This window comes from Tetrao urogallus (assembly GCF_951394365.1).
Source record: "Tetrao urogallus genome assembly, chromosome: 11".
In the NCBI taxonomy this organism is placed as follows: domain Eukaryota; kingdom Metazoa; phylum Chordata; class Aves; order Galliformes; family Phasianidae; genus Tetrao; species Tetrao urogallus.
Window position 1 is genome coordinate 430,320 of NC_136824.1, and position 13,875 is coordinate 444,194.

Genomic DNA, 13,875 nt, shown 5'->3' on the forward strand with positions numbered 1-13,875 from the left:
TGACACCTGCAGCCAATCAGCTCGCCGGGCCGGGAGTCCTCGCGCGGCCATTGACGTCCCCCGGCCGCGCGCGTGTGTGTGCGCGCGCGTCCCGCCGCGCAGCCCCGCCCCTCCCGGTACCGGCGCGCCGTGGCTGTGGCGCCCCCTGGCGGCGCGGAGGGGAGCAGCGGCCGTGAGGTCCCGGAGCTCCGCCGCGTTTCCGGGGAGGGCGGGGGGCTTCCTGGGGGCGGGGGCGGGGGGGGGGGGGGGTGATGAGGCCGCAGCGCCCCGGTTCCGGTTCCGGCCGTGTCGTGCAGCCGCCGGGATGATCAACGCCATCCTGGTGTTCAACAACCACGGCAAGCCGCGGCTCGTCCGTTTCTACCGGCACCTGGTGCGGGGCGGGGGGCTGCGCGATGGGGGGCCGGGTGGGGCGGGCGGGGTCCGAGGCCGTGGCCGCTCGGTGCTCGCAGGCGGAGGAGGCGCAGCAGCAGATCCTCCGCGACGCTTTCCATATGGTGCTGCGGCGCGACGAGCACGTCTGCAACTTCCTGGAGTGCGGCAGGTACCGCAACGACCGGCCGGGGGGGGCTGCGAGCTGCCCGGCCCCTGAGCCCCGCATCCCCCCGCAGTCTGTTCGGCAGCCCTGACTGCAAGCTCATCTACCGGCACTACGCCACGCTGTACTTCGTGTTCTGCGTGGACTCCTCCGAGAGCGAGTTGGGCATCCTGGATCTCATCCAGGTCGGTGCTGCGGGGAGCCCCGAGCTCCGCAGAGCTGCCCGTGCTGCTGCCTGCCCCGTGCCACCCCTGAGACGGCACCAATGAGAGCGGGGAGGTCCGCCCCTGGGCAGGGGGCAGCGAGGGCTGGGGGTCCAGGTGGGGCTGAGGCTCTGTGTGGGTCTCACTGTGCTCCCGTTCTCTTCCTCAGGTGTTTGTGGAGACATTGGACAAGTGCTTTGAGAACGTCTGCGAGCTGGATCTCATCTTCCACATGGACAAGGTGGGTGCTGCCTTGGTGCGCTCCTCTGTGCTCCTGGGAGCAGCGCCTGGCTCTGAGCTTGGGGTCACTGTGCCAAGAGTGGAACCCCACCGCTCCGGGCTGCTGCGGGGACAGGGATGTGCAGCTCTGCTCTTTGCCTCCTGCACAGCCCTGTGCTGATGGAGATGTATGTGGGGTGGCTGTGTGTGGGCGCTTTGCCCCTTGCTGCACCACAGCACGCCGTGGAGTGTAAGGGGGAAAAAAAAGGGGAGGAACAATGGAAGTGTTTGGAATGCAGTGTTTGGTAAACTTCGATTTGAGCACAGCCTCTGCGCTTCCTCTTCAGGCGGACAGAATCCCAGGGAGGAAGTGTCCTCCTTTGATGTCCCGGATGGAGCTGCAGATAGCGGGGCTGTGCGCAGGGGTGGTGCGGGGCTGATAAGGCCTTCCTGCCTGCTGGGAGGCAAAACCTGACAGCAAAAAACAAGTGGGAAAATCAGTGGTGCTGTAAATGTTCCCTTCCTGTTTTGGATACCAAATTCTGAACTCCGTGACTGAGAAACAAACGTGGAAGTGTGCTCCAGTGGTCAGGGCTGCTCTGCACCTGGCTTGTAACTCTGACTCTGCCGTTGGGTTGGTTGGCTCTCAGCTTGCAGGGATGTCGCTAGGCCAGTTATCTTGTCAGGAAAAGTGCTCTTATCAAAGGAAGTAAAAGGAGAGGGAGAGGAGGGGAGAGAGCGGTGAGAAAGGAGGAGCACTCGGGGGTGGTGGTGAGAGCCCTGTCTGCGGCTGTGCGCACAGTGCTCCTGTGGGGTCGGGACCCGGCGCTGTGAGCGGCACGAACCGCCCTCCTCTGATCTCAGCTGATGAGATGAGGGTTCAGAGGAGTTTCAGTCAGGAGGGTTTCTGCTGGGGAGAGCCCCGGCTCAGCCCCCTGGGCTCCCATGCACTCGCTGTGCTCACAGCAGCGCCACAGCCGTGCGGTGTTTGGCCGTGCGGCACCTCGGCTCAGTGCGCGCTGCCGGCTGCCATCCCAGGGCTCGGCCCCGCTGTACCTCAGAGCACAGCGTGTTTTGCTCGGCAGCTGCAAGGTCCCAGAGGAGACATGGATTGCTCCTTGGAAAACAAAGGTTGCTTGGGATTGCTGCCCGGTTGGGTTGGATCCAAGCTAAGCTGATACCAGATCTAAAAGGAGCGCCGTTTCCTGCACCCTGATATTCTGTGCTGTGCTGTCAGAGTGGGGCAGCGCGGGGCAGGCGCTGTGCTCAGCTGGGTTTTTCCCTGCTCAGAGAAAGGTGCTGGGCAGCATTTTATTTCTCACAGCATTGCTCTGGTGATGTTTGCCACACAGTATTTACAGAATCACAGAATTGTAGGGGTTGGAAGGGACCTCCAGGGATCATCGAGTCCAACCCCCTGCCAAAGCAGGTTCCCTACAGCAGGTCGCACAGGTCGGCATCCAGGCAGGTCTTGAACATCTCCAGAGAAGGAGACTCCACCACCTCCCTGGGCAGCCTGCTCCAGTGCTCCGTCACCTCACTGTAAAGAAGTTCTTGCGCACGTTTGTGCGGAACTTCCTATGCTGCAGTTTTTTCTGGCTGTTTCCCCTTGTCCTGTCTCCACTCACCACTGAAAACAGTCTGGCCTCGCCATTCTGCCCCCCACACCTTAGAAATTTATAGACCTGGATCAGGTCCCCTCTCAGTCTTCTTTTCTCAAGGCTGAACAGACTCAGTTCACTCAGCCTTTCCTCATAGCAGAGATGCTCCAGGCCCTTCGTGGCCCTCCGCTGGACTCTTTCCAAGAGATCCTTGTCTGTTTTGTACTGGGGAGCCCAGAACTGGACGCAGTGCTCCAGATGAGGCCTCACCAGGGCAGAGCAGAGGGGGAGGATCACCTCCCTCGACCTGCTGGCCACGCTCTTTTTAATGCACCCCAGGATGCCATTGGCCTTTTTGGCTACAAGGGCACACTGCTGGCTCATGGCCAACCTGTCATCCACCAGGACACCCAGGTCCCTCTCCACAGAGCTCCCCTCCAGCAGCTCATCCCCCAACCTGTACTGGTGCATGCAATTATTCCTCCCCAGATGCAAGACTCTACACTTGCTTTTGTTAAACCTCATCCGTTTTTTTTCTGCCCAGCTCTCCAGCCTATCCAGGTCTTGCTGAATGGCAGCACAGCCTTCAGGTGTGTCAGCCAAACATTTACAGGCACAATCAGCTGTCATGTGTCCATAAACCAATATCATAACAACCATCTTCCAGTAACAGCCTTTATAATGGAAGTAAACAGAAACCCATAAATCAGTTATCTGCACAGAGAGATTATTAGAAGGTGCTGGCTCAGCAGAGAGCCGTGTTGCTGCCGTGACCAAAGGTGTGTCGCAGTGGCACGGTCACCTGCACTCTTGTTCTCATGTTCCAAACCTCATCCAGGGCTTTTTTTGTGTGTGTTGGGGGGCAGCTTGCTGCTCAGGAACGGCTCCGTTCCATCCTGGGGTGTGGGGAGGTGGGGGGCCGGCATGGGGTAGTGGCCAGGTTTGCCCCATGGCACATGCTGGGGCCACATGCTTCTCTTGCCTCGCAGGTGCACTACATCCTGCAGGAGGTGGTGATCGGTGGGATGGTGCTGGAGACCAGCATGAATGAGATCGTGGCACAGGCGGAAGCGCAGAGCAAGCTGGAGAAGGCAGAGGTGAGCAGCAGTTTGGAGAGGGTGCCGAGGTGTGGGTGCAGAGCAGGGTGGGCTCTGGGTGCCGTGAAGAAGACAGCGTGCTGCAGGCTGTGGGGCCGGGGGTGAGCGAGCCGGTGCCCCCCCAGATGTTCCCAGCCTGCGTGTCCCCAGGGAGAGGGCATAGGGTGGGTACTCCCCATTGAAGGGTGCAGGGAGCAGCCAGCACGTGGTTATTGCCGTGCTGTCAAGGTTAATAGCGTGCAGTGAAACCTTTATGGTCCATCGGCGCTGTCATCATGAGGATGCAGCATGCAGTGACAGCAGGGACGGGATTTGGGTGTGGGGCTGGCACCCACCTCTCCCCCCAGGGGGGGCTCTCGGCTGCGCCATCCCGCGCCGTCTCAGCCATGAAGAACATCAACCTGCCGGAGATGCCACGCAACATCAGCATCGGGGACATCAACATCAAAGTGCCCAACCTATCGCAGTTCATGTGAGCGTCCCGGCGTGGGGGGCCGGAGCTGGGGCTGACTCTGCTTGGGATTCCTCAGTGTGGAAATGTGGCTGTGGCGGAGCCGTGGTGGAGCTGCTCCTCCATCCTCCCGGCGTGGGGCTCGCTCTGCCCGCCTGTGTTCCCTGCCCACGCTGCTCCTGTTGGGGCCCTGAGAGATTGGCGCTGGTGTCACGGGGCAGGGCAGCGGGTGGGAGCTGCTGGGAGCTGCCAGTGTACCCTGCTGTGCCAGGAACACGTGGATGTGAGCAGCGAGCGTGTCCTGTTCCAAATAAACCACTGTGTGAACCCGTCTGCGCTGTGTGCTGCTGGGCCGGGGCTGTGGGTCTGGCCAGTGGGGGGGAAATGGGGCTGTGGGTGCTGCCCGTGGGGGCTGTGGCGGTGTGGCTCTGGCAAGGTGCCTGCCCAGACGCTGAGATAGGTCATTGCCTCCTGCTGGGCTGTGGAAGCCTGTGACCTCCTGTCCTCGTCCCTGCCCAGTGCCCGGTGCCTGCAGGCAGTGAGCACAGGGCTGGGCAGCCCTATCCCGGGGCAGAGGTGCCCCACATCCCCTCCTGGCCACCATCCTGCGTTGGGTGCGGGGGCCCCTTCCTGTGCCGTTTCCCTCCCCGCCAGCTGCGCTCCCGCGGGCTCTGCCTCCACTTCCCCTGGCAGGGAAACAGTGACTCTGCTTGGAAGGAATTTTTCTGCTCTCCCCTCCCCACCACTTAACCCTTCCCCAGCTGGCCACCGGCCCCCAGCAGCATGCGGGGGGTCACTGGACTGAGCCGCTTTTCATCGCCTCCAGCCCTCCTCCTCCTCCTCCTCCTCCTCCTCCTCCTGCTGCCGCATGGCTGCCACGCGGTGGTGGAAGCTGTGAGCGGTGCAGAGATGAGTCCGGGGATGGGGGGGATGGGTTCTGTGGTTGTGGGGGTCTGAGGGGTCGGGGCGGTGGGGGGCTCAGCGCGGTGCTCCTGCCCACGCCCGGTATGCAGGGGGGACTCGTGGAGCGGGGCTGGGGGAATCCTGGCTGCAGCGAGCAGTGCCCTTTCTCCAGCCCAGTGCCGTGGTGGTCACTGGCGCAGGACGTGCCTGGCTGCACATGACAAGGAGACGTTCTGGCACCTCCGGTACGGGCTGCATCCCCACCGCCCTTTCCTGTATCCTGCTGGAGCTGGGAAGCCCAGGGCTGGGTAAGTCCCGCTGCTGCTCCCTGCTGTAGCCCCGGCCTTGCCGCGCGCAGGACGGGGCAGGGAGAAAGGGACGGGCTGAGCCCTCGGCCCCGTCCCCACACCCAGGAGAGCTGCAGCCCCGAGCCCAGCAGCGTAGGGACCGCCCAGCACTGTGCTCCCCAGCTGCCTGCACAGGGGAAGCAAGAACTGGCGTTGGGGCCCCGTCCCAGCCCTGCGTGGCTGCCAGGTACTGCCCCGCCACCAGCCGGGTGTGTCTGGCACCCATGGGCGCAGGGTTCTCCTGAGCTCGATTCACTTGTGGGAACTCCCCTGTCCTCCAGACCCCTTGCCACTGGGGAGGAGGGGGGATGTGGGCAGATGGAGCCTGGCATGCGCCCAGCCCCTCTGCGGGCACCTGCACTGCCCAAACTGCAGTGTTTGCCCTCACCCTGCCAAGGACTGGGTGAGCCCGCTCACTCCCAGAGGAGAAACGCTCCAGCCCTGCTTCCTGGGAACTGCACAGGGCTGCCAACTGCAAATCTATCCACATCCACACAGCCCCGCAGGCTGCTTGCAGCTGGGACAGGTGGGACGCAGGGAGCCGCATGGGGCACAGCATGGAGGGAGGGACACGGGGAGCCGGGTGGGACATGGGGTGCTGGGCAGGGGCTGAGCGGTGTGGCACCCCAGAGCAGGGATGATTTGCAGGGTGCCCGGGTGCTGGGTGAGCACAGCCTGGTGGTGTTGCTGTCGAGTGCTGCCCTGCTCCCTTCCCTGCCGCCTCTGGGGTTGAGTGCGCTGGTAAAGGCTGGTGCCCCCGAGCAGTGCCTCCCAGACAGGGCAGTGGTGCATCTGGGATGTCCCCTGTGCCCGGACTTGGGGTGACTGCCCTGTGCCGGGCCCCGGCCCTGTGCTGGGCACACGATGTCCGTTCCGGGACCCCCTCTGCCCGCCCCCCAGCCAGCAGCCCAGGGGTTAAGGTGACGAGCAGCGGTTAAGGTTACTTCCCCTGGAGTTCGGGGAGGAAACTTTCCTCCCGCTGCCGTCCGAGCTAACGGGGCAGCGGCAGCGGGGCGGTGAGCAGCGGTCGGCGCACCGACGGGAGTCCCGGCGGCCGCGTTTCGCCGCGGCTGAGCGCGGGGTGGTGAGTGGGGCACGGATGGGGCTGGGGTCTGCCGGGGCTCCGCGGGCCGGGCGGGGGGACGGGAGCTGCGACTGCACGGGGGAATGGAGCGCGGTGTGAGCGAGGGCTCCGGGAGGGGCACGCGGAGACGGAGCGAGGGAGCTCCGGAGGGCTGTGGGGTGTGCGTGGGGGGCTGTGGGGTGAGCCCCTGTGTGCGCGCCCCGGGGCCGGAGGTGTCGCGTCCGTGCCCGCCCGTGGGGCGATGTTTACGGGTGCGCAAGCGGGGACGCGGGCTGGGGGGCGGGCGGGGCTGGGGAGAGCTGGCAGAGGTGGGAGGAGTGCGGGGTCGAACGCCCGCAGTGCGGTGCCGAGATGTCTGTGCGGGGGGCATGGCTGCACCGCCGGGCTCCGGGCAGCCCCCCCCCCTCAGCCGTGATTCGGGGTACGGTGTTCCCCGACGCAGCGCCTTTGCAGGGCAGTGTGTACGGTGGAGCCGTGCGGGGCAGGGGATGTGCAGGGAAGTGGTGCTGCTCCTCAGGCTCAGAGATATGCATCTGGGAGCTGCTGGGCACAGGTCACAGTGTTGGGCACACCGGGGAGCTGCAGTGCCTTGAGGACACCGCTCAGCCCCTGCCCTGCTTTGCCCTCTGTTCCTGTACCTCTGCCAGCTGTACCAGCCCGGGTCACACCGCTGGAGGTATCAGTCCTTGGGAAAACGAGTTTCTATTCCCATTGTGAGGTGCACACAATGTTTTCTCTTCCCCACCTTGCCCTGCATGGGGACTTTGCTCCTTTGTCTTTGGCTGTGCCCATGGGAGCCCTGGGCAGAGCTCAGGGGGATCAGCCCAGCGCGGTTGGGGCTGCTCTCCCATGCAGGCAGGTGCACGAGGAAGGTGTGTCCTGGTCACGAGCCACTTGCAGCGCTCCTGGCCCGGTGCCTTTGCTCAGCTCTCAGCTGGGAGGTGCAGGCCAAACTGAGCCCCCAGGCCCACCAGCATTCTCCCAGCTGTGTGCTGTGCGGGTTGGGATCCCCAGCTCAGGGGCACATGGGGAGCTGCTGGGTGCGGTATGGCCAGCCTGTGCGGGGTATGTGAGTGCTGGAGTTCGGGCTCCCAGCACACACCTGTTAATGCAGCCCTGGGCTTTGAGAGGCAGGGGAGTTCCTCCCTGGCTCTGAGGACCCCCAGCTGCGATGCCGTGCTCTCCCTGCCTGCACAGGGGGCCCTGGCTGTGCCCTTGCTGAGGGCCAGCACCCGCCCTGCTGCACCGCCTTCCCTATGGTGAGGTGGGGATGCGGCTGCTGGCTGTGACCCCTCTCTGTCCCTCCTTTTGCAGGGCCACACCGCTGCCCTGGAGGGATGCCGGGAGCCCTGGCCCGGAGCCATGCCCGCTCCTGTGCCCATCCCTGGAGGTGCAGCCCTGAGCTCCCGTAGTGCCCCAGTGCTCGGGATTAGCGCAGCTGCGGTGCGGGGAGGTGGGTGGGTGGAAGGCTCATCCTGAGCCTCATGGTCTTTTAATTGTTCACTCCATTAACTTGGACTAATAAACCCTGTGGAAGCAAGAGGCTAAAAGCCGTGCCAGCCCAGCACAGCTCCTCTGCACGCCGCTCCGCAGCCTCGCCATGGCAGCCGGCTTCTTCATCAGCAAGAGCGTGGGCATCGTGGGCATCGTGCTGGCGCTGGGTGCCGTGGCCACCATCATTGCGCTGTCTGTGGTGTATGCACAGGAGAAGAACAAATCAACAGGAGGCAGCGGCAGCACCGACACCACCACCACCACCACCACCACCACCACCACCACCGCCAGCACCACCACTGCCCCCGACAACCCCTGGAACCGCTGGCGGCTGCCGACGGCGCTGAAGCCGGAGAGCTACGAGGTGACGCTGCAGCCCTTCCTGACGCCCGATGCCAACAACATGTACATCTTTAGGGGCAACAGCAGCGTGGTCTTCACCTGCGAGGAAGCCACCGACCTGATCCTGATCCACAGCAACAAGCTGAACTACACGCTGCAGAATGGCTTCCACGCCTCGCTGCACGCGGTGAGCGGCTCCACACCGCCCGCCATCAGCAACACGTGGCTGGAGACCAGCACGCAGTACCTGGTGGTGCAGCTGGCCGGGCCGCTGCAGCAGGGCCAGAGCTACCGCCTCTTCAGCAACTTCACCGGGGAGCTGGCCGACGATCTGGCTGGATTCTACCGCAGCGAGTACACCGAGGGCAACGTCACCAAGTAGGTGCAAGGCTGGCGGGGAGGGGGCACGGCGCTGCGGGGGGAGGTGGCCGCGGTGCCAGGAGCCTCTCCATGAGTGCAGGTTGCCTGTGTGCACGTGCCCTTGTGAGCGGGCAGGGGACTCTGGCTCCTCACGGGGTGTCAGCCCCTTGGCAGAGGGGACGAGAGCCCGGGCGCCGCGGTGCTGATGGGTTCGCTTGCAGGGTGGTGGCCACCACGCAGATGCAGGCCCCTGATGCGAGAAAAGCCTTCCCCTGCTTTGATGAGCCGGCCATGAAGGCCGTCTTCACGGTGACGATGATCCACCCCTCCGATCACAAGGCCATCTCCAACATGCCTGCCAACAGTGAGTGGGGCGGGGGAGCTCTGTGCCGGGTGGGCGGGCGGGCGGCTGAGCTGCTCCGTGCTCCCCGCAGACACCTACCAGCTGGAGATGGATGGGCAGAGCTGGAACGTCACCCAGTTCAACCCCACGCCCAAGATGTCCACCTACCTGCTGGCCTTCATCGTCAGCCAGTTTGACTGTGTAGAAGACTACAATGGGGAGGTGCAGGTGAGCCGAGCGCCGTCCCGCGCACCCGAGGCGCAGCCAGGGCAGCAGCTGAGCCCGGCACCATCTCTCCTCTCAGATCCGCATCTGGGGCCGCCCCGCAGCCATTGCTGAAGGGCAGGGCGATTACGCGCTCGAAAAGACCAGACCCATCCTCAGCTTCTTTGAGAGGCACTACAGCACGGCATACCCGCTGCCCAAGTCCGGTGGGTGCGGGGGGCATGGGGCCGTGCTGCGCTGCTGGCAGCTGCTCCAGCTGTGGCCATGTGCCAATGGCGCCTCTCCATCCTCCAGATCAGGTCGCCCTGCCCGACTTCAACGCGGGCGCGATGGAGAACTGGGGACTGGTCACCTACCGGGAGAACTCGCTGCTCTATGACAACGCCTACTCCTCCATTGCCAACAGGGAGCGCGTGGTGACCGTCATCGCCCACGAGTTGGCCCATCAGGTACCTGCCGGGCTCCTGCTCGCCCCTGGAGCCACGGTACCCCGCTGACAGGGCGCTCTGCTCCTCTGCAGTGGTTTGGGAACCTGGTGACGCTGCGGTGGTGGAATGACCTGTGGTTGAACGAGGGCTTTGCCTCCTACGTGGAGTACCTGGGCGCAGACTCAGCAGAACCCACCTGGAACATTGTGAGTGCTGGTACCAGCGACGTGGAGCATAGGGCGTGTGTATGGGACTTGGGGCACGTGTGTGGGGCTCAGAGTATACTGTACAGAGCACGGGCATGCTGTGTAGAGCACAGGTACGGGATGTGGGGCATGTGTCTGGGGCCTGGAGCATGGGTGTGGGGCATGAGGCACGGGAGACAAGTATGTGTCACAAGGCATGGGATGGGGATATGAGGCAAGGGCACGGGCACCCCCTGCTGCCCAGCGCCCAGGTGCTGCCCTGCTGCAAATGCTGCACTGATGGCTGCACCGACCCCCGCAGAAAGACCTGATGGTGCTGAATGAATTGCACTCGGTGATGGCGACCGATGCCCTGACCACCTCCCACCCGCTCACCTTCAGCGAGGATGAGATCAACACCCCAGCAGAGATCAGCGAGGTCTTTGACAGCATCGCCTACAGCAAGGTGGGTGCTCAGCATCGGGCAGCGCGAGGTCCCCGGCGGTCGCTGTGTGCTCAGAGCCTCACTGCTGTCTCCGCAGGGAGCATCGGTGCTGCGGATGCTCTCTGACTTCCTCACTGAAGACGTGTTCAAGGAGGGGCTGCAGGTGAGCTGAGGGTTGCTGGGCTGCGTTGTGGTGCATGTGTCTGCGGCAGGCAGTCTTTTTCCCCTCCCTGGGGCTCCACGGGGCTCCTCTGCCCCTCCCCACCCAGCTCTCCTGGTGCTCTCCTGCAGTCCTACCTCCACACCTTTGCCTACGGAAACACCGTGTACACAGACCTGTGGGAGCACCTGCAGGAGGTATGAGCGGAGTGGGCAGCTCTCCGTGCTGCTCCCACCCTCCCCATCCCCTCTGGGTCCAGTGGCTGCATTCTCCCCTGGGCGAGGGGTTCGGTTCCTGCATGGGGCTGGGCCCCACAGCACCGGGGAACACTGCCAACACCTCTCACAGGCTGTCAACAACAACAGCGTGCCTCTGCCCAACACCATCAGTGACATCATGGACCGCTGGACGCTGCAAATGGGTTTCCCTTTGGTGACTGTCAACACACTCAATGGCAGCATCAAGCAGAGCCACTTCCTTCTCGACTCCAACTCCACAGTGGAGAGACCTTCCGTGTTCAAGTGAGTGGGGCTGGGACTGTGGTTCTGTGGAGTGCGGAGGGGATGGGGGGAATGGGTAGTGAGAAATGGCTGTTGGCCTTGTGTCCCCTGCACAGCTACACCTGGATTGTCCCCATCACCTGGATGACGCCTAGCAGAACTGGGGACAGGTATTGGCTGGTGGACGTCTCAGGTATGGTGCTGGGGTCTGGGCTGGGGGCTCGCTGCCCCCCCATGTGCTGGTGGGTTCGGGGCAGAAGCAGAACCCCTCTGCCCGCACAGACACCAACAGCAACTTCAGTGTGGGCAACTCCACCTGGCTCCTGCTGAACCTCAATGTCAGCGGCTACTTCCGCGTCAACTACAACCAGGAGAACTGGGATCAGCTCCTGCAGCAGCTCTCCAACAACCACCAGGTACGTGGGACTCCCATCCCACACGCCCCACGCTGGCGCTGCCCTGTGGCACCGCCTCTGCTCTCCCCCAGGTCATCCCCGTCATCAACCGGGCGCAGATCATCGATGATGCCTTCAACCTGGCCAGGTGAGCGGGGCGGCCGGGCGGCCCGGTGGGATGCACGGCACGGGTGGCACAGGGATCTCCACGCTGCCATCTCCCCGCTGCAGGGCACTGCAAGTCGATGTGACGTTGGCACTGAATACCACGCGCTTCCTGAGCGGGGAGACAGAGTACATGCCTTGGCAGGCAGCGCTCAGCAACCTGCAGTACTTCCAGCTGATGTTCGACCGCAGCGAAGTGTTCGGGCCCATGAGGGTGAGCGCAGCCCCAGGGGGTGCTGAGGGCCGGGGCTGCTGTGGGGGCTGCATGCTGAGCCCTGCCCAACCGCCCTGCAGAAATACATCCAGAAGCAAGTGACTCCGCTCTTTGAGCACTACAAGAATGTCACCAGCAACTGGACAACCATCCCCGTCAACCTGATGGATCAGTGAGTGCCGCAGAGCTCTGGGCTGCCTGCCGCCCTGTGCGCGGTGCGGCGCTCACTGCACTGTGCTCCAGGGGGGACGCGCAGCCCCCCATGTGGCCAGTGGGTGCCGGAGGCTGTGCGCCCATCCCAGCCCCGCGGGCTGCTCTCTCCCCCAGGTACAACGAGATCAATGCCATCAGCACAGCCTGCTCCTATGGCATCACTGAGTGCCAGGAGCTGGCCACCGAGCTCTTCGAACAGTGGAAGAACAACGTCAGCAACAACCCGTGAGTGCTGCAGTGCCGTGGCTGGGCACAGAGAGGCTGGGCACAGCGAGGGCTCCGTGCTGAGACATCTCTCCCCGACAGCATCACCCCGAACCTGCGCTCCGCCATCTACTGCAGCGCCGTGGCCACAGGCGGGGAGGAGGCGTGGGACTTCATATGGGAGCGCTTCCTCGAGGCTCCTGTGGTGTCCGAGGCCGACAAGCTGCGCACGGCCCTGACCTGCAGCACTGAACCCTGGATCCTCCAGCGGTGGGTGCAGGGCTGGGGGGGGCCCGGCTCTGCCCCCGCAGCCTCTCACCTGGCAGCTCCCCCCACCCAGGTACCTGCAGTACACCATGGACTCCACCAAGATCCGCAGGCAGGACGCCACCTCCACCATCAACAGCATCGCCAGCAACGTGGTGGGGCAGCCGCTGGCCTGGGACTTCATCCGAGGCAACTGGAAGACACTTTTCAGCCAGTGAGCACTGCGTGGGGCGGGGAGCAGCAGCAGCCGCAGTTGCCTGTGTGCCGGGGGGGACGCTGGGCAGCTCCAACACGGCTCAGCCATCTGTCCCGTCCCCCAGGTACGGCGGCGGCTCCTTCTCTTTCTCCCGGCTGATTACAGCCGTCACCCAACGCTTCAACACGGAGTTTGAGCTGCAGCAGGTGAGCGGCTGCCAGCTGGCACCTCTGCACCCGGGTCCCTCTGTCCCGCCGAGCCCTGCGTGTGCCCTGCTCCGCTTGCCGTCGCGGTGTGCTCGCTGCGGGGTCCCCCCGCCTCCCCAGCCCTTCTGTCCCCCCCTCGCAGCTGGAGCAGTTCAAGGCAGACAACCAGGACGTCGGCTTCGGCTCGGGGACGCGCGCCCTGGAGCAGGCGCTGGAGCGGACCAGGACCAACATCAACTGGGTGAATAAGAACAAGGAGGTCGTGCTCGCCTGGTTCAGCGCCGAGATCGCCTCCAGCTAAGTCTGCTCTGCGCACCGCCGCGCCGCGGGGTCCGCCGTCGCTCCCCGAAGCCGCTCCGGCCGCTCGCCCGCTCCGTCCCCGTCCCGCGCCCACCCCGGAGCGCTGCCGCCCGCCGCCCCGGCCCGCCCGGCCGAGCCCTTCGCTGCTCGTGACGGAAAGCGCCCGGCGCCTGGATGATGGGCGGGGGGGCACGGGGCCGGGCACAGCGAGGGCTCGTGCCAGACGTGGGGTCTCGTAAATAAAGAGGTGCACGGGAGCGCGGTGTGGCAGCGGCTGCGAAGCTGAGCGGGGCCGGGGCAGGAAATGGCTGGAGCGGAGGCTGTTAGGAGCCCGGTGCTAAGTGGCTCCGGGGGCTGCGCCGACGCCAGCGCTCGGCCTCTCCGTCTGACGGCTGCGTGTGAGCTCGGCCGCGGCGCTGCGGGGGGGTGGCGCAGCTCCTCGAGCCCCAACCCCAAACCCTCGTGGGTGCAGAAAGGAGGGGGGGGGGTCGGCGGGTGGATGGGCGCCGTGCCCCGGCGATCGGTGGGACTGGGGCAGGTGGAGGGCTGAGGGAGACCAGAAATGGGGTCCCTCTGTCACTCCGGCCCTGGGGACGTCTCTGGGCTGTGGGACAGTACACCAAGCCCCGAGACTGGGGGCAGCACATCGAGGTGTGTAATGTGGAGGTGAAGGCTGAACATTGCCCTTCCACAACCCCCCCCCGGGGCCCCATTCCCTGTTGGAATGCAGTGATCAGGAGCCCCGCAATAACCAAAGGCAAAGTGCAGCAGTGCACAGCAGCTTTAATGA

At 64.6% G+C, this 13,875-nt stretch overlaps 2 protein-coding genes across 6 annotated transcripts; both read left to right on the forward strand.

Annotated features, from left to right (window-relative positions):
* Positions 1-304: 304 nt before the first annotated feature.
* LOC306950451 (AP-3 complex subunit sigma-2) lies at positions 305-4,431 on the forward strand (the record flags this gene model as incomplete). Of its 5 annotated transcripts, none has more annotated exons than XM_079540721.1 (6): positions 305-373; positions 453-544; positions 612-723; positions 911-982; positions 3,551-3,670; positions 4,006-4,431. In XM_079540721.1, 6 exons carry the CDS (start codon positions 305-307, stop codon positions 4,132-4,134), a joined length of 594 nt encoding a protein of 197 aa, XP_079396847.1. In that variant the 3' UTR covers positions 4,135-4,431. The 5 variants fall into 5 exon arrangements, with proteins under 5 accessions (XP_079396847.1, XP_079396848.1, XP_079396849.1 ...); XM_079540722.1 differs by having other exon boundaries at positions 3,551-3,658; XM_079540723.1 differs by having other exon boundaries at positions 3,569-3,658.
* Positions 4,432-8,043: 3,612 nt separating this feature from the next.
* Positions 8,044-13,086, forward strand: ANPEP (alanyl aminopeptidase, membrane; the record flags this gene model as incomplete). Its single annotated transcript, XM_079540648.1, has 20 exons — positions 8,044-8,657; positions 8,861-9,003; positions 9,074-9,210; positions 9,287-9,413; positions 9,502-9,656; positions 9,728-9,841; positions 10,143-10,286; positions 10,363-10,428; positions 10,557-10,622; positions 10,774-10,946; positions 11,042-11,118; positions 11,208-11,341; positions 11,413-11,468; positions 11,552-11,699; positions 11,780-11,871; positions 12,027-12,137; positions 12,219-12,386; positions 12,457-12,597; positions 12,704-12,785; positions 12,928-13,086. The coding sequence occupies 20 exons, from the start codon at positions 8,044-8,046 to the stop codon at positions 13,084-13,086; spliced, it is 2,907 nt and encodes a 968-aa protein (XP_079396774.1).
* Positions 13,087-13,875: the final 789 nt, after the last annotated feature.